The sequence below is a fragment of the Amia ocellicauda genome, chromosome 17 (assembly GCF_036373705.1).
Source record: "Amia ocellicauda isolate fAmiCal2 chromosome 17, fAmiCal2.hap1, whole genome shotgun sequence".
Taxonomy (NCBI): domain Eukaryota; kingdom Metazoa; phylum Chordata; class Actinopteri; order Amiiformes; family Amiidae; genus Amia; species Amia ocellicauda.
This window is the reverse complement of record NC_089866.1, coordinates 11,624,108-11,643,863: the sequence shown is the minus strand read 5'-3', so window position 1 is coordinate 11,643,863 and position 19,756 is coordinate 11,624,108. Positions and strand designations below refer to the sequence as shown.

Below are 19,756 nucleotides of genomic sequence, written 5' to 3'. Positions count from 1 at the left end.
CTTTCTATTGCTTGCTCTCCTTTATTGGCTAACCTAGCTGCTGGTTTTCTTGATTATTTTGTTGTGCTGTGTGTACTGCACTGCTGTGTTGCATCTGTGTACTGTGTCTGCTTTGTCTGTTGCTTGAGTGTAGCGTGTGAGTATAAGAGCACATTATTAATCAATGTATAAGTCTAAAAAGTCTTCCCCAGCCTGAATCCCTGAGAGCAGCTCCCGGTCGAGCACCCGGTCGAACTCCCGGTCGAGCACCCGGTCGAACTCCCGGTCGAGCACCCGGTCACAGCGAGCATCTTGGAGCCTCGTGAGTTCATCGAGGAGGTCCTGAGCAGCCTGCTGTTGCAACTGTGCCCCATCGACTCTGCACGGGACACGGAGCTGTACCGCAGGCGGGAGGAGCTGGAGAGCAAGCTGCTGGAGCAGGTTTTCAGTTTGGTCGAGAGGTCACGAGACAGAGAGATCTTCTTCCTGGGGATGAGGAGGGGTATACCGTCAGACCTGGTGGTGACCCCTGTGCTCCGGGAGCTACAGCAGACTCTGACCGTGGATGGCTACCAGCCTGTGGGCACCCTGGATGAGAGTCGGGGTCTGCAGCGACGAGTGGCCAGAGCGGTGATCAGGCAGGTGCTTGATACCTGCGAGGAGCAGACCCCTGCCAGCCTGGCTGTGCCAGCCACTGAGGTACGGACAGCGTGAGCAGCCAGCCTTGAAGTCTGTATTATCCAGTACAAAATGTTTGAGGTAAAGGATCGATTCTTATCCTTTTACTCTGCTTTACAAGAATGATTAACTGTGCTGGTTTTGTTCAAAGTTAGATTGTATCTAATGTCCGCTTTAATACCCCATTGGACAACAACAGGCAAATGCAGACATTAATTATGTTGTTATGACATCTATGTATTAGTTTGGCTGTTGATCCTGAAACAGCACTGTGCTTTAGTCCCTCCCCCTGAGAGTAACACAGCCACACAGTCCGGCATGATGACCTGAGAGATTCTGCCCTCAGTATATATTGTGTGCGAACTAAGCATTTTTGTACACACTGATCAAACAGAAGTTGTTCCCCCTAACAGATTATATTAATTACTGAATAATCAGCAATATAGCTAATGAGTAAATGTCATGCCCTTTGGTACAATTCCACCTCACCACTTCTCTGACCTTGTGGACGTCTCTCAGAAGCAGGAGGAAGGCTTGTTATCAGTGTATCCATGTTTACTTCATCCCCTGAAAATGTCAAAGCAAGGGAAACACAATGTTTTGGGATCCAAGTGTCTCTGTCTGCTACAGACTTCTCAAGACACAGAAAGAAATGCAGATACACACAGCTGTGTATACACCAAATTTCATAATTTAATTAAGTTCAATATTGTTGCTGATGAATACTAGAAAGTCTCGCAATAGTTCCAGATATTTTGATTTAAACTGCTATTTTTTATTCCAACAGTTCTGTTCTTGAAGCGATTGTTTTCAACAACAATAATGTTTTTGATATAAATAATTATTATTGGAAGGACTTTGGTGTGCATTGTTTTATTTCAATTCATGTTTTGAAATCATCAACTGTATTTGTGATTTTAAAAAATATAGAAAAAATCTTTATCAGAAATATAATTGTTGATCTAAAGCATTGAACTCATCTCTAAATTATATAACTCATTTGATGATTACATTCTAAGACTGCTTGTCATATGCATCGTGTCAAAAAAAGATGCTGCTATTAAAGTATTTTTTTGTTTGTTTAAATGTTGTCTGTGGGTACTGAAGCCAACATTCATTATTAGTAAAAAATGATAAACCATAGTTTTGTCCAGGCTGCTCCACACTGGCCATGCCCAGTTCAAACTCTGGCTCTGACCACTTTCTTTTTAAAACTGAAATATTTATTTTAAATCTTTACTGGCTTTGAGCAGTTTTCCAGGAAGGTGAAAGGTGACAATTAAGGTAAGTATTTATTTTTATTGTCAGGAACGTCAGTGGTTTCCAGCAGTCCACTTAGCAACTAATAAAGTCATTTTATAAAACACAAACAAACAGTCATCTTATATCACACCCACCCTTCATCTCAGTTATTCCCAACCCTGCTCATGGAGGGATCCCTTTGTCTGCTGCTTGTAGTTCGAGCTCCTGATAGGACTTTTAGCTGAAGTAATGTTTTCAACCTTGTCCATAGTTTTCACTGCTTAAACAGGTGGAGATGGCTCAGGGCAGTAACTGACAACAGGGCTGGAAGGAAAAGCAGCCGACACAGGGAGTGCTGCAGGACCAGGGCTGGGCACCATCTGCTTTATATAAGAAAAATACAATTGTGACCAAGATCCTGATGATTTCAGTTTATGGAGGGGTTACTGCAGAAGTCAGCCATTGCTGTTCTTGCACTGCAGTTAGCCTGGAACCCTGACGTGAACTTTGATTAAGGTGGTGCACTGCTCTTGACAGTCCCAGAATTCCCCAGGGTCACATTTCACAAGGAGAGGACAAGTTTCCTGGTCTGTTTGCTCAGTCTTTTTTAAGAACAGGATTGCCTCACACTTAACACTTATGTGGCTCTACTGCTGAGACACTGCAATTCCAATGATCGTTCACCATGGTGGCGGCACGGTAACACTGTTAAAGGTTTTCACACGTCCAGCTTCTCTACAAAGCATCCATCCGGTGGATTTTTCCGGCGGGGGGTGGGGAGCGGGGGGTCTGCCCTGTTAGGCAAAGTACCCGAACAGGAAAACCGCAGCACACATGCACACGATGAGATTGACGTTGAGCACGTGTTTCAGCCAGGGTTCCTCCTCCAGCGAGCACACAGTGACCTCAGGGGGGAGTGGGGCGACGCCAGTGCCTTCCTTACGACGTTCCATCCCGCACACCCACAGAATGACCGACTTCAGCTTGGAGTCCTTTTTCTCGCTGGCCTCTGTGGAGAAGGAACCTGTCGTGAAAAGGGTAGAGATTATTAGGAAGTCAATTATCAGATTTACTTTATCTAAGGAGATTTACATGGTTTTAGAAATACTGCCAGTAAACCTTGCGTTTTCTTGGTATTTGGCCAAATTCCTTAAACAAGACCATGTTCTCTCAGCAACGTAAAGCCTTTCACTATTGCCAGGTTTCTCCCCAATGATCTCACTGCCTTCCCCTCAAATACAGAACAGACACAGAATGGCTTCTCAGGACCTTTCCTCTGCTGGTGCCTCTCTCCGTTTCTCAGCCTTTCCTCCCCTCCACTGCCTTCCTCGTCTCTCCCAGCAGCCCCTGTATCACTGGGCGACATGCAGATTTCCACTTTGTGCGGTTCGGCTGGGTCAAACCGTGTAAACCAAGTGAGGCGGCTGATCTGTTCAGGGCAAAACACAGAAGGAAACGAATAGAAAGGATTCAGTCGGCGCTGCTACACATTCCATTGCAACGTAAAAAATGTAAAGATCTCAGATGCATTCCTCCCAAGCTTCTAGTAGGGTATTTCCAGGGTATCTACATTGCTCTGCTACCCCTCCCCACTCATACGTTTGACTGTGGGAGCTCCTTGGTGGCCAGGCTGACAACCACGACCACAGCCAGAGTGAAGACCGACAGGATGATGGAGAAATACAGGTAGTGTATGTTCTTGATGATGTCGGGTCGCATGTCTGGGTCAAAGCACTGTGGGACCGGGAATATGAAGTCCAGGACCATCCTGACGCAGCCGACCAGCAGTCCCAGCAGCAGGCCCCAGAATGCACCCTGATCCAGGAGACAGACAGAGGGACAGTAAGAGGCATGGAGACATTCGGCACAGTGTTATCTGTGCTTGAATTCCAAACACTGGTTGCCTTTGTAAGGTCAATGTGTACATGTTCACCAGTAACCTCTAACCCTCTTCTCACCCTCTCTGCCTGGGCCTGTGTCACAGAGTTCCTCCTCATGTCTCTGTTTCCAGCTCTCTCCCCATGTCTGAGACCATGTTTATAAAACGATGACGTCAGGTTAAATGACAACCCCTTTGATTACTTGCCCGGAGTCTCTGCCCATACATAGCCACATGCTCAAATCAAGTATCCAGCACCTCTTTCAATCCCTCCCCATGTCACTGCATTGTAAGACACTGAGTGTCCATATTACACAGAGGGTCATGGGTGTCTGGAATCCACCCAGGTCATGCTGCTTAAGGATACTCCAAGAAACAACTGCATCTAGGGTTGGGGTCAGTTGCACTTTTTAAATTCCAATTCCCTTTTTCAGATCCATTCCAAATTGCAATTCCAATTCTGTGTGCCATTGACATAAGAGGCCTTTCTGGAATTGGAATGGAATTGAAAAAGGAATTACAAATAGAATTGGCATGGAAAAACAGGAATTGACCCAACCATGATCCTCTGATCAATTGGCTACCAGCAACCAATCAGGCAAATGTGCTCTGATTGGCCTCTATGATGTTTGGCACCCGTCTTGTGTTCATTTCTGCATCTCACCAAGGGACCATGGCAGGGACATACCTTCTCGTTGGTCCTCCTCCAGAAGCAGCCAGCAATGAAGACGACAGCGACTGGAGGCTGCAGGTAGGAGCTAATGGACTGGATATAGATGAACAGCTGCCCTCCCTGACTGGCCTGAACCAGCGGGATCCACAGCACTGACACTGCTACCAGTGCCAGGACGAACACTCTGCAGGGACACACACACACACACACACACACACACACACACACACACACACACACACACACACACAGACCGCACGGTAAACACCTCCACATGCTGTGAACAGACCTCTACCAATAGACTCACAATGGGCCTCTAAAATTAAATGGGAGTCCAGATTGATACCTGTTATAAGGTATTGATCCCATTAATTCAACCCCATTACCTGCCTACAACCATGAGCTCCCACTCAGTGGCTAGGGGGCGCAAGTGTCTCCACAGGTCCATGGTGAAGATGGTGCTGGAGCTATTGAAGATGGAGGTGAGGGAGGACATCAGAGCGGCGATCATTACCGCCATCATTAGCCCACGCAGCCCTGTGGAAGACACACACGCACAATAGAAACCTGTTACCTACAACAACTGATAATCAGGTATGATGAGACATCAACTTGTGTAAACCCTTGTGTTTTTTATTTATTTTTATTTTGTTGACTATTAAATGTAATAGACTGATCATCATACTGGTCACTATAACATCTAACATAGCACAGTGAATTTTAAGTACTGATAATATATCCAAAATAACAGAAGGTACAATTCAGTACATTAAATAACTGCATGCATTACAAACATAAAATGACACCTCCTCTCTGCTTTACATTTTAATCTATCCCATCTTGGAATAAATATTTCTCTCAATGTATGTGATTTTAAAAACAGGGAAACTCAGACAACCCAGTCAAAGAGAGGAGACCACCTGGCACTCCTACAGCAAGGATCTGGGTGTGAGAGGATCGTTACCCTGCACTCCTGTTAGACCAGCAGCCTCTCACCTGAGGGTAGTAGCTCCATCACTAGTTTGGGGTACGCAATGTCAGAACAGCCCATGGGATTTCCACACACCTCTTGGCACACCTCTGGATCCCCACACGCCACTTCGTCTGCAAAAGAAATGACATATAACTGGAATCTCTGCACAGATGGGTTTTTGAGATGGTGCTGTCTACATGAAAAAGAAGCAACACAAACACTTCACCTAAAACAACCATCTCACACAATCACTCCCCAGTGTTTTACCTCACCCAATGAGCTGGCTCTGAACCGTGTTGACTGTGTGCCACTGAACACACTGAGCTACACAGGCTAACCCTTGCAGTGGGAGTGGTGTCTGTATGGAAAAGCAGCACCCCTCTAATGCACCAGGACATGACAAGAGCAGGCTATACCTGGGAAGAGGATCCTACTGATCATCCCTGGCAAAACCATCATGAAGAAAGGCAGCACCTTCAGGTAGGAGGCGAACAGGGAGCCCCCCTTGGCGTGCAACAGGTTCTTGGCTGCCAGAGACCTCTGGACGATCACCTGCAGTCAACACAGGACACATCTATCAGCAACTCATCACAATGGACCCAAGCGAGGGTACATGGAGCCTAGACATAGATATATTAAACAAGTGTCCTTCTATGCAATAAATGGTCTTCTGTTCTGCAACATATTCTCAGATATTTCATTAGCAACAATGTATGGAAACAAATGTCAATTATTCATGCGTGGGTCACTGGGTCAGGAGCAACAGTGTGGGGTCAGGGAGATCACGGTTATGCTTATTGTGTACGAGCTTCATTTAAGGGCGCTAGGTAGTGTTGTGGCAATCCAGCAGCAGACTGAAATGACTGACCCTGATTACAGGTGATCTGCATGAGTATGCTTGGCACTGAAATAGTCACCTGGTCTGTGCACCAGTACCAAATGGATGGAATGGTCATCCCCAGTAGGATTCCAGGCCAGGGCAGGTCAGAGGTCACAGGGTCACGGAACAGGTGGAAAGCGTCCTCCCGGGGCAGCCCACAACTACTGTTTGGGACTCGGACAGCTGGGATGGCGTCCGCGTACCTGTCATGCAGCCCCTCCCAGCCCCCCACCTTTGTAAAACCTGCTCAGAGACAGGCAGACAACACAGCCAGACAGTTTAGAAACCTACTCTGAGGGAAAAAGACAGCTGATTACAAAAAGCACTAAAAAAAAAAATCAATCTGTAACATTAAATTCTGGACATTTCATTTGAACCCCAAATGGTGACCTAAAGTTTCTACACACCACTGATGTGTCAGATGTGTCACACAACCCTCTTAACTTGCGTGCATTTTGCGTCCGCCTTGGAGTTGTCAAGTTGTGGGGGTGGATGGGTGTGACTAGTTGTGATAGGTGGATGGGGGGAAACATCTACCACCTATTAATTACGTCAATACTAGAGAGCAAATTATTCATGCTCTCTCAATATCATGAGCTCCACCATGCTGGCTCTGAGGACCAGTGAGATGTAGTGTGTGGAGGAGACACTCACTGAAGGCCATCAGGATCAGCGCCCCGATCAGCATGATGACAGTCTGCAGGGCGTCAGTGTAGATGACTGCAGCCAGGCCACCTGCGGACACACAAAGCGTGTGATGAGTCCAGGCAGGTGTAACACAGGGCCACTCCTGAATCTAGAGGCTTCCATTGCAACAGGAATGCACTAGATCTCAAAGCACGGCCTGTGTAGGCGTGGTCATGAATGTGCTTTAACAGCAGGGGTCTCAAGCTCAGTTCTTGTAGGGCCACCATGTCTACATCTCCAGGTTGTGCACTGAAACAAATTAATATAACAACAGAAAGAAAGCTGAAACAGGTACAGATATGGCAGAATACGATGCTGGTCTGAGATGCAGTTGTTCAGCAACTCCGCAATTCACCAGCAAAGTCACTAAAGCCATTGGATATTTGAGTTTTTGTTTGTTATTCTTAAATTCTCAAACAAGTATAAATCATTTGAATAAATTCTGGGAGCATTTGACAGCCTCTTTGATCCAGCCCTACTAAAAACACAACTAATATAGCAAGGACCAGGATTAAAGTAACACAGACATTAAGTTAGAAGAAGTGAAAATAGCTCAATAACTAAGATGTGTCCAGTCTACAGAAGCTGATGATGTGAGGGTGGCCCTTACAACCCACTGGGCTGAGGCTCTGCAGGCCCAGAGTGGGAGGCAACTGCTGAACACAGTGAGGTATTAGCTTTAACGGCTGTCATTAGCTGGGAGGGCAGAAGGAGTTAGAACTGTACCTGCCACTGTGTATAGAGCTGTTATGAAGAGGAGCACCACCACGGCCAGGTACAGATCCCACTGCAGGGCCTGCTGGATAAACACCGCTCCTGCGTACATGTCCACCTGGGGAGAACGACTGGAAAGTGAATAACCTCAGACAACAGGAAATGACCCAACAATCGGTGATAGGATAGGCCACATAATTAGTTTCTCCCTTATCATTATTTTGGCCCCTTTTAATTTTAGTTTTACTTACTGATATTTTGGTAAAAATGTAAATAAACAAATACAAAATAGCAATAAATAATTGTATTCTTCTTCCCCCGAACCGCCTCTTCAAATATTCCGGCATCGTCATCACCTAGAAGAAAAAACAAGCAGACAGAGGAGTCAAATATATAACTGAGGAGGGAACAATTACAACAAATACAGCTTTTATCTATAAGGGTTGCATCCGAAATGACAGTCAAACAACAGGGGAGGTCAGGTCTGTCTTTGTCCCTTTTTCATTGTTGCTTTCATGTCATTTTTACACACTGTTCCTAAACCAGATAGAATAATTCAGTTTCCTGAGGGACAGTTGTTTTGTTTCCATCCCACCCTGTATTATCTGGCCTGGATTAGAGCATTAGAGCATTTTTATTTTCATCATTAAACTAAATCATTTCTCAAAACGTGTAAATGAATACATCCATGGTGGTGTTTTTAGAGTGCTTGCACATGGTTGGTTTTTGGTACCTATTGATGTCTCTTGAAAAGCTCTGGAAAGCTACTTTCAAGTGGCTCTACACAGCAGTCATGATTTCTGCTTTTTAAACTTTAACGTGGAAAAGGAAATACATAATATAGGATACTCATATATATATTTTAATGTGGGTGGTCAGGAGCCCTGTTCATATTCCTGTCTGTGCTCCTCTGACATACACAAAGCCCCAACTCTCAGTGCACTCTCCACTCTCACCCCAGAGGCGATGTAAATGGGCAGGAACATCCAGGCCAGAAGCAGGACAATAAACATGCCCTGTGGGTGAGACAACGTAATCATACAGGTTAGGCAGCTTCACACTCTCCTCCATCCGTAGAGATATCTTACTAATTATTATATTTCTTAGCAGACAGCCTTATCCAGGGTGATTTACTGTTGTTACAATCTATCACATACATTTACCCATTATACAGGGGTTTGTTTTACTGGAGCAAGCTAGGTACAGTACCTTGCTCAAGGGTACAACAGCAGTGTCCCCCACCTGAGACTGAACCCCTACACAGGTCCAGAGCCCTGACCACAACCCCACACTGCTGCCCGGTTATAGACAGAATGCAAACAATTAAAATCATAATTCTGAAAACAAGAACTCATTGCACAATTATTCAGAAGTCAGACAGAAAAAGTAATTGTGATTTTGGTTTATATGAACAAACGTCTTACATTCCACTCGTAGGCGGTTACTGCGATGCCCGATGCAGCCCCTGATCCTGCCAGGCCTATGAAATGCCCACTCCCAACATTACTAGCAAACAAAGAGGCCCCCACCTGCAGGACAAAAAAGCACAGTGTGTTACAGCTACCTGTCTAGAGAGATCTCAGTCTGCAAGATGCTGCCACCTGCCAATAAATATATTTTGTCCAGTAAGAGAATTCTGTTATTTGTTATGTCTTCCAGGCAAAGATGAAAAGGCTGGGATACCAGGAAAGGCATTATTGCTCGCATCAACAAGCGGTGACCATAAAAATAGCTCCAACTCAGCAAAGACACTGAGTTTCAGCAACATTTTGTGAAGTGTGTAGTCATATTTTGGTTTTAACAAATAACACTTGAGAAAAAGGTCATAGAAACATACTGCCTCTGATCAAAGGTTTAGGTTAATATTTTCTGATTGTTGTATAGGGAAGACTAAGTGCACTTTGAGTTTTTTGCCTGTCTATTTTGTTATCTGTTAATTGATGAACCATCATATCTTGAAACACCAAAAGCACTCCTTTCTACTTTCAAAACCAACCATGGGTTTGGGGAGGGTGATATATTTTCAAGAGAGGGAGAGAGTATGTACAACATAGTATGTATGTTCATCTTAGACTCATAAATCACTGTAGTAATCTTTGTGTAAATGTTCCTATACTTACTGGCCACCAAACCATGCTTTTCCCAGCTAGAAAGTACCCATTCACTGTACTTCTCTTTGTCTTCCACATGGACTATAAAGGAAGGTCAGAGCATTAGTTCTGCAAGAAGTCGATTAACAGCAACCCAAGCCATTAATTGTATCTTCAATGCTTTGAGCAATAGAAAGCACACACAAAATGTCTTACCCAGAGCCCCACAGCCAGGACAAACAGGAAGTACAGCACCAGCACTACGATGTCTGTGACGGCCAGGGAGTGTGAGCGGGTGGGCCCGGGAGACCCAGGAGAGGAGGTGTTGTAGGCCTGTGTTGTGTCCATGGTGTTAAGAGGTAAGGCTAAGATAAAATAAGATCACTTAGGAGCATGGGGGGACAAGAGCACATGGACACAATCAGGATGATTATCACCCCTACCAACCCCATGTACACACATGGCCCCCTTCCTCCGAATTTACAGTGTAGTGTATAAATTGGTGCAAAGAGTGCAAGAGTGAAGTCAGGGCATCACAAACACAGGCTGAAATGTCATATGAATGTCACTGAGGTCATTCTAGTCAAATCCAAGCAAAGGTGTCCCAGTGAACCAATTTTCCAAGAAATCCCATTCAGATTTTCTTCAGGATCTCTGAGCTATTTCTGTTTCCCTGCATAAGATATACCTGTGATCCCTAACTCCCATTCAGTCATTACTATTTACGGTTCCAAAATCAACAGGTGTTCTTTCAAACTTACTATCCATTAACTTATGTCTAGTTGTGTAATGAAAGTGCAGTCTGGTTCAACAAAGGTTTTGCAAATGAGTACTGTATTGTATAACTGTAAAGTCATCCACCCTCCACTGTCTCCTCCCATAAATGACAGATGAACTGTGCTGTGGTGTACTGCACTGCTATACTTCCCCTTCCTGCTGCTAACTGCCTCGCTAAGCAAAGCCATACAAAAATACGACATACACTAAAACGTGAAGACAGTCAGGGGCTGAGTCTGGCAAGGAAAGAGTCATTAAGGCAAAGTTTAGAAATGCATTTAGATTTTTATATGAATATAACTCACCTTATAGTTATAAGCGGAGTTAGGGATTCATTTTTGTATTCACATTAGGATCTTGACTATGCCATCGCAGCCCTGCAGTGGACCCTTTGCGCTCCCCTCTCCAAACACGCCCTGGTGCTCTGTGGAGTTGCTTCAATGCACCTTGCAATCCCGTGCGTGTCTTTGGTGCTGGCACTTATACTGCAGAGGGGGTCAAACTCCAACACACATCATCTCCCAGCAGCTGGGTAAAGTCTTGCTTTTATAAGCATCGCTATAACAACAGTGACAGAGATGTTCGTGAGTTACTCAAAGCTTCGTTTAATCATGTTGGCTGTTTTTGGTCACACAGAAACTACTTGATTCTTTTTTTTTAATGTTGGTGTGCATTCATGGCCCATATGCCAGTAGTTATTTAAATCGCAACTTGCAAATCAACGGTTTTATATTGTTTTATGTTTGGCAACACTTTATTACACCTAAATAAAGACTCATTCATGAAAACATGCTTACATGCTCATCTTCGTTGCAATATATACTATTTCTTACAATCTAGGATATAAGACATTATAAATTGCTTACTGTATCTCCTATACACTTCTGTAAATTCTAACTGTTTAAAATGCATTGTGCCTGAAGTGCACTGTATTTTTGCACTTTGTATTGCTCCGATATTTTGTAAATAGTCCTGTACAAGGGCGTCTGCTAAGAAATAAATAATACTGTAATGCTGTCCTGCCGGGAGACGGCGCTGTGTCGAGGAGGGGGAAGGCTGCTCCAGCATTGGCATAAGGGACAGAGGCATACTGGGAGCATGGGAGATTATAAATAGTATGACCACTATGTTTGTAATTGTGACATGGTCCTGTGAGCCCCTGACCCGTCTGTGTTCACCCTTGTCCGTCCACCCTGGCTATGAGTCTAATAGTATTACCGCCCCTCTGGTTTTCCTCCCTGTTTGAGTCTCTCTCTAAAGTGTGAAGTTCACTGCTGTTTTAAGAACACACGAGCAAACCCTTTAAATAAAAGAGCTGAAACCGGAGTCTGCGCTACTCTGAGCTCACTAACGCTTCAGAGTGTTACATTAGTGTCGGAAGCGGGGAGTAAGGAGCACCTCTGGCGAGAGAAGGCTGACTCAGCAAAGCAAAGGCGAGCAGCGTCGAGGATGACGAGCTAAGGAAGCGCCTCCATTGTCACTTCACAAAACGTCACGACGCAGCAGAAAGATGCAGGGAAGAAGGAGACGGAAATAATCCCTTCTGGAACCCGCCTCGGACTGCAGCCAATCTCGCCACGACCTACCGCCCACGGGAGACTGAGCCCCTCCTGCGGGGAGCACCTGGCAGCTTGCAGAAGACTGGGCCTCTTCTGCAGGCAGATAGCCGAACATTTGCAAGTCATTTCGAAGGAGAGACTAGACCCGATGCCTGTGCCAGTCGATCGACCAACTTAATACCCATGGAGACTGGGCCTCTCCCCGGGATTAGAGCCACACAAGAAGAGTTTGTTTTGGAGTCGATTCAGCACTACTCATAGCCGACGCACCCCTCTGCACTGATCAAGGCGGCCCCTGGGAGACTTATGAGGCCCAGTTTCAGATAGCTGCCTGGGCCAATGGTTGGTCACAACAGGAGCAAACGGGACACCTGGCCATGGCCTTGGAGGGCCACGCCTGACAAGCCTTACTGGATGTGCCGGAGGCTGAAAGAAGCAACTATGGAGTGCTGACAGCTGCCCCCCAGCACCAGTGAATGCCCCGAAATCATGAGGGAGAGACTGTGCCAAAGAAAAAGGGGAGCTGGGGAATGTTTGGGGCATGTACGTTGCCTGCTGGCTCCACGGCGACAGACTGAAGATGCCCTGGACTACATCTCTGGCTTGGTGTGGTTCAGCTCTGCTAACTAATCTTCAGACGACTCCAGGTGATATTCTGCATCCCCGGTCCACCCTGTATCTCCACACTAGCTTCGAAGCCCAGTCTGTGGAGCATGATACCCAGTTCATCTTGGACTTGTAGAGGACAGATGTAATCTTAATTTAACACACTGGAAGTCCTGTTTCGAGCCATCAAATACACAGTAAATCAGGGGTAGCCAATTATTTTTTGTCAGGTTCCAAATTTGGACTCAAACATATCTTTGCTTCGCAACCACGAAAAAAAACTGGTTTCTGGTGTTCGTCAATCACAGATCTATATCGGAGGAGCTCTGTAATTGTAACGGGTGAGGATGCACCTGCTTGTGCACATGTGCGCCTGCTAGAAATATGCGTCTTCATTGGAAATAAGCTGTTTCCACCCCTGATGTAGGAGTTTCTAGGTGCATGGCACTGTGAGCCCTCCCCTCCCTGGTCGTTTGTACGCACTTTTATATTTTGGAGCCAAGGTTGAAATATGTCCACACATCAAATGATTTGCAGTTTAGCTGTTTATTTATATAAATCAGGAAAACAAACTGAATACCTGTGTTTTTGACGAGTACAAAGTGCCGCTCTTGCCCCAGTCCAGACCGTGTACAGAGATGCCTGAACCGGGAATATGGAGCCGGCAACTCACTAACTAAGCGGAACACGGGCTCTATATACGGGCTAATTACCAGGAAGGGCTGCTACTAGATTCCACATGATAACAAGCACTGAGTGCAACAAACCTCCATAAGAATACATTAAAAAAAAAACAATCATGATAATAATTTAAATTAATCTCGCGGTCCTTTCAAAAGCATCTGGCAGTCCGGATTTGGCCCGCGGTCTGCCTATTGACTACCCCTGTCGTAAATGATCCACAGTATCTCCATGGTGTACTCAGGTATCAACATGCTAAGGTAATGAAGACACACGGGACGGGTCAATGTTAAGCTCCATGAAGATTTTTATTGGACAGCAATCGTGCCGTCAAAATTGCTGTACACCATACAAAACGGATATTCTTCTGCCACAAGCAGTAACACGGCCCACGTCTAAAAAAAAACACAAGCCAATACTGAGCAGATATTAAAAGACAAAAAAAAAAAAAAAAAGAGAAACAATAAAACAAACCAAAATCAATGCATAAGTAAATAAATACATACAGGTTTAATAATAGTAACATTAATATTAATATTAATAACAGTCTACAGACCTAATGTATTGTACATGCATGCACAGTTTATGTAATTAGTAAATACTTCTTAGTTATGGAAGTGGCAACAGAAGTGTGATTTTATATGCTCTTGCCCCCTAATGCTTCTGCTTTCCAAAGCTGGCAGTATGTCTGAACTCCATGTGCCTTTGAAATGGGCCATCTAGCAGGATAAATAGGGCTGGATTGATCATGGCACAGAGCAAACTAAAGGGAATACACAGGTGTGTATCTGCATGCTGTACAGTATCCTGAACTGGACAGTTGTGGAACACTTACAAATCTACTGAAACATGTAAAAAAGGATGCTAAAATTTAAACACAGACTCCCTCAAATAGGGAGAAATAAATATTTCTCATCACTAGGTCTATATTGTTTAGTACTGAATAAAGAGAACAAAAATCCACACACTAGTGACTATTAAGAAGAAAAACTAAATCACACCTACAGAACCAGCCACATCAAGCATATAGAATGGAGAGGGAAGTCTGATTTAGGCTGTTGCTCGGTCTGCTCTAAGGTTAAGCTCGGCACTGACCCCTACTGGAGCAGAGAACCAAGTGTGTCATTAGAGGGCGAGAGAAATCACAATCAGAAGCAACTCTGAATATCAAAGTCTTCCTCTGAATTTTTCTTCTTTTGTAAACCACAGAAATAAATAAATAAAACACTTTGCTTTTTCGAGAACAAAATAAATAATATACAGCGTCCTCCTCAGAGATTAATTTTCAGATCTTTTTACAACAGTGGTCTAATTATCGACATAGAAGTAACACTGGCTGAGACTGGTAGCAAATTAAACAGAGACGCATATAGTCCAGTACAGTATGTAGCTCATTGTTATGTACAGCTTCTGAACTATTTGTTAATAACATAAGCTTTACGTTTATTATTAAGATAATAATCAGAACTGCGACTGAAAACAGACTGAAAAACATTCATTGCTTTCAAGAAGCTCAACTTGTTGTCATGGCGGTGTTGACATAAAATATCCTGCTTCATTCAAACTGGTTAATGTTCACTCCGGGCAACATGAAACTGTTCCTGTGACATCGGCCTACTTAATTAACTGAGCCACACTTTGACAGGCACAGGACAATTAAAATGCCAACGATACAGTAGTGGGTCTGCACATAATCCCACTGAAAAGACTGGAAGAGAGCTGAATAATAATAAAAAAACTGCATAAGAAATAAATACACATAACAAACACATTTTATAAAGGAAAGGTGGCTGCATACACTGAGGGGACCACACTGCATTGGAGGGAGGAACAGTTAATTACCCAGGCTAATATGTTTTCTTTCATATCCTATTTAAGGACACAGTGACACTGTTTTGAAAAAAGATAATTTTTTAAAAGCCTGCTTTATATTAATCAAATCTTGTGCACGGGGTGATTTCCTATTGTAACAGGCTCTGCTGCTCTTGCACTGTATTGGGCTCCCCAGCTCTTCTACTCCAATCATTTATTTTTTAAAGGACAAAAAAGCAGCAACTCAGTATATCATCTAAACAAACAAAAAATTAGGAGCTAAAGATCATACTTTATCATACTTTATTTGAGGTTAATTTAAATACATTCAACGTGGTAGTTTACAAAAAATAAAAGTCCTCTTTCTTTTAAATAGTCTCATACTAATGTTAGACTGTCTGATACTGTACAGGCCTACGGCAGATTTAAAACGAGGTTCACATTATAAGGTAGGCTGCAGTGCCAGCCAGCTAATGTGACCTAAACCAGCCCTGGCTGCAGTCACCCGGTGTTGCAAAACACACTGGGTCATAGCCTGTGGATTTGAAGGGATTTCTGATTTGACCAGCTTTGTAATAATCTAAGGAATCATCCTGGCAGTGTGTGCAGTTTATAAAGCAGTCAGATCAGTCCTCTAGCACCACAATAAAATGCAGTCTTACAGTAAGAGCTATATTACGGGTTAATAATCTTCACTTTCAGAAAACAAGGGAGACCGGTGGACATTTTCAAGACTGCCTTGTGTTAGATGGCCATGTGTATCTCTGTCTATAACCTTTGCTTTGAATATTCTCTGCAAATAAGAATTGTAATTAAGTATAGCTCGTAAAAACTGAAGTCTACACCTCATTTATATCAATATCCAATCATAGATGCAGAGCTCTCTGGGTTTGCTTTGTTGATTTTTCATATTCATTTTAAGAGACCTGGAGGCCGTCTGCCTGTTGAGACCCAGCTGGGGTGCAGGACTAAATAGAAATGTAAGTGTTTTCAAACTAAGGTGAAGTGAAAGGAAGAGGACTGCATATGCATACGATTCAGACGTGTTCCCCTTCAGTGACACTGTGACGGGGTGGGGTGGGCTGGGAGCATCGACATCATCCACAGCAGTTGTTTGAGTTTCCCATTCTGCAGCTCAGAAGCACAGAAACACAGCTTGGCAGAGTCATTCCCAAATGCATTGTAAACACTTAAAATAGTAGCGGTCTATGGTTTTTGTTTGTATGTACATTTAAGTTACTTTCCTCTTTTTTCTAGAACTAAATATAAAATATCCTATATTTTAATATATGGAGAGATTTGAAATCAGTCAGTCTGTTCTGTCATTCTTTGTTTTTTTTCCTTTCCAATTTGCAGTCTTTGCAGTCTATTTTTTTTGCTTTAGGGCAAAAGGAGTTCCTTCATAGCAGGGGTGAGAGCAGTGCTCTGTTTGGCACACTGTCTGCAGCCTCATCACCAGGCCAGAGGGGAGGCCATGCGGGGGCTCCTGGGGTTCTCGGTGGCCCGAGTCTCTGTGAACGCTCTCTGCAAACACCAAAGCACACACAGACAGTGTTACACAGCACAGTATACCCTGTCTGGGTAACATACTCCTGTCCCCACTCTTTACCTCAGCTAAAATCAATGTAATTGTTTCCACAGAGCACATACTCATACTGTGGTACAATAACATGTGTTGACTCAACTGTTTAAATAAGCAACATGCGTTGATGCATCTCAGTGTTTTTCATAATCCCTCTATTTGCACTTTGTTACAAATATGTTGTTTCACAATCCATACATCACCATTTTATACCTACATATAACATATTAGTCCTTTACTCTCCTGTAAGATAGCACTTTACAACGTTTTATCATACTTCTTTTGTTACTAGTACTCGTATTATTTTGATTTCCCCTTTGCTCCCTTGCCCTTGGCCCTTGACTGTGACCTAACATCTTGCCCACACTCAGCTTTTACAATCCAGGATGTAGGACCTCATTTATTGTATATACTTGTGTACATTTTGAATTTGTAAAATGTATTATGCTTTGAATTGCATTGCATTATGTAAAATAGAATTTGTAATGTTTTATGCCGTGTACTGAACTGTATTTTTGCACTTTGTATTGTGCTTATAAATAATAATAATAAAAAAAAAAAATCTATGAATTATGTTCTCAACAGATAGGATTTAACAATAACACCTATGAAAATTTAGCTTTTGTTTGGCCTTATCCTATCCTATAATAACCGTTGTCTACAAGTGATGAGAAAATATAAAAAGCTTGGCCCTGTGTTTTTAGTCGTGGTGGAGGGACGCCCTCTCACCTCAAACTTGGCGATGAACTCTGCGAAGATGCCAAAGAAGGCCTCAGTGGAGGTGGCCTTGCTGTCCTCTCCGAAGAACGACGCCACCTTGCTGAACTCATCCATGGCGCGCTGCTGCAGTGACTCCAAAGACTGAATCGCAGGGTGCGTGTTCTCCAGATAACCCTGACATCGAGCCCCCTGTGTCAAGGAGCCAAACATCCCAAAAAGCCAGGCCCTCCACACTCCAGGCACAGGCAAACCCTCAGTCAAACCCCTCCCTTCAAACCCTCAGTTAAACAGTCTGGAACAGTGCTGCACAAATACAGTCCTCAAGAGCAAGCTTCGGCAGATCTTTAACCACCAGCTGAACTCCTTTGGATACTTCAGTGTGATTTTGGGACTTTAAAGATCCTCACCATCAAATGGAGAAGATGGTCTGAACAGTCCTGTAGTTTATAACCATTCCTATGTTCTTGAAGATCTCTTTAAACAGAGTCCTCAGACTTCCAGAGGGCCATAGTGTTTTTATTTCCAAACTGGGCTAATCACCTAAATCAATTTAGCTTTATGGTCCTTTAGACACATAAGCCACTGCTTTAAAATCTAGAGGTGCTGACTTCAAAAAAGGTTTGCAGGACCAGTGCTGGAGAACCCTTAGCCACTTAGCTGTGGTCCTGAGCAGCCAGCTAATCCTCTGCCTTCCGGTACACCTCATCTCACAATGAACAAAATGAATCCCTTGTCCACCTCAATCAGGGTTTATCACTATTGTCTCCAGGTCTTTAGTGCCAGAGGATTTTAAGTTTGCAATGACTAAACAATAAGCAGTCTTTCTCTCCATCTTATAAAGCATCTGGACAAAAGGATACACTCATCACGGCCGCAAACCTGTCCTCAGCAGTGGCTGGCATTTTCTGGCAGGCGGCACGGATGTCCTGGATGGTGCTGTGAAGGTCGTTTAGGTCCGTGGTGATTGTTCTTTGATTGACTGCAGGAAGAAGGGAACATTCGCACAGCCTGAGTACGTATGCAGTACAACACCTGTAAATCTCATTACCAGCGACACTGGCAAGCTTAGATCACAGAACTTTCATCAGATTTATTACATGCCTAAGACTTCGTGATCATTGCTTTATCACTTGCCAATAATCAAAGCTCAAAGAGAATTAAGTTATGAAATTGTATATTGCCTATCTAGTGCAGAAAAAGACTATATAGCTGGGCAAACATGGCTAAGTATGTCATGATTATCGCGGTTGACTGATGATAGATGTTACAGAGAAAAAGGTCTGTGTTTCTTTTTCTTTCTCTAGTAGAATTTTCCAGGCCTTGGAAGATTCTATGCCCCTTCAGTGTTCTAGTTCCAGAGCTGAACACATGTGGAATCCAATCCAGTGGCCAGTAATTTTCCACAACAAGGCTGAAATACTGGTATAGTAACACTGAGTAAATGATATATTTTAATATTTCACCAGGCAGCATAATGCTTGAACTTTCTACAGTGTTTTTAACCTTCCTGCCCGTAGTTGTCAACACAACACATTCAGACTTTTGCTACTGTAGACTGAATTTGAAGGGTCAGCGTATCTTCAGGTTTTCATTCTGCCCAAGCTCTGCCTCATTCAATTAGATTATTGCCTGAACTGGATCAGTTTAAAGCACTGATAACTCAGAAAGATGTTGAAAATCTGCTGGACTTGGCCCTCCAGAACCGGCCTTGTGCACTTCTGGTGTAGTCTATCCGGAGACATACTGCACGTGTCTTTATTTAACCCCTGCCTGTCAACAGTTCAGGGCATATGGCGGCATAAAGAGGGGGTGGACACCAACCTTTGGCAGCTAGGGGCACTGTAGTCAGGTCCTTGGCAAAACCCAGAAGTTCAGGGAAGTGTTGGCCCAGAGATTTGGCAAGAATGTGCAGGAACGTTGACTTCCCATCCACAGTTTTGGTGGTACTTAGCTAAAGCACAGAGACATAATTGCCATAGTCAGAAGAATTAAAATGGAATAATGCAATGGAAGTATGCAACGGACAGTTTGATTTTCTATACAGTTGTGGACATTGTTTTATGACTGACTGGGGGCGGGTTTATGGTGACAAACATTCACCTAGAAAGAAAACAGCCATTAGTTCTGATCACCCTTACTCCATATCCCAGCATACAATTCTACTCAGATAGCAGCCTATACATGCTTTAAAAGTCACGCCATGATTTTATTAAAAATGAACATC

The 19,756-nt window shown here is 43.7% G+C and overlaps 2 protein-coding genes across 2 annotated transcripts in view; both read right to left on the bottom strand.

Moving 5' to 3' along the window:
- Window positions 1-1,942: 1,942 nt before the first annotated feature.
- slc5a11 (solute carrier family 5 member 11) lies at window positions 1,943-11,009 on the bottom strand. Its single transcript, XM_066689533.1, has 16 exons — window positions 10,878-11,009; window positions 10,012-10,160; window positions 9,826-9,897; window positions 9,130-9,234; window positions 8,662-8,721; window positions 7,957-8,061; window positions 7,718-7,823; window positions 6,959-7,039; window positions 6,342-6,547; window positions 5,841-5,976; window positions 5,448-5,555; window positions 4,838-4,988; window positions 4,467-4,635; window positions 3,499-3,714; window positions 3,169-3,328; window positions 1,943-2,923 (listed from the first exon to the last, which is right to left on the bottom strand). Exons 2-16 carry the CDS (start codon window positions 10,141-10,143, stop codon window positions 2,697-2,699), a joined length of 2,034 nt encoding a protein of 677 aa, XP_066545630.1. The 5' UTR covers window positions 10,144-10,160; window positions 10,878-11,009; the 3' UTR covers window positions 1,943-2,696.
- A 2,694-nt stretch (window positions 11,010-13,703) lies between these two features.
- The window catches only part of LOC136713029 (delphilin), a 63,048-nt gene continuing 56,995 nt past the window's right edge, over window positions 13,704-19,756 (bottom strand). The window contains exons 20-23 of the mRNA XM_066689921.1: window positions 19,354-19,483; window positions 18,393-18,511; window positions 17,542-17,706; window positions 13,704-16,754 (exon numbers count right to left, since the gene is read on the bottom strand). Coding sequence (XP_066546018.1) covers window positions 16,683-16,754; window positions 17,542-17,706; window positions 18,393-18,511; window positions 19,354-19,483 — 486 coding nt within the window. The 3' untranslated portion in view covers window positions 13,704-16,682. The remainder of the gene's footprint in view (window positions 16,755-17,541; window positions 17,707-18,392; window positions 18,512-19,353; window positions 19,484-19,756) is intronic.

What these genes read in the sequence shown, in the direction of transcription:
- slc5a11 (XM_066689533.1), bottom strand. Translation starts at nt 10,143, where the DNA reads ATGGACACAACACAGGCCTACAACACCTCCTCTCCTGGGTCTCCCGGG. An exon ending in GCTGATCCTGATGGCCTTCA is followed by an intron (nt 6,548 to 6,958) that starts GTGAGTGTCTCC and finishes GTCTCTGAGCAG; the next exon opens with GTTTTACAAAGGTGGGGGGC. An exon ending in GAGGCACCAGCAGAGGAAAG is followed by an intron (nt 2,924 to 3,168) that starts GTCCTGAGAAGC and finishes TTTTCACGACAG; the next exon opens with GTTCCTTCTCCACAGAGGCC.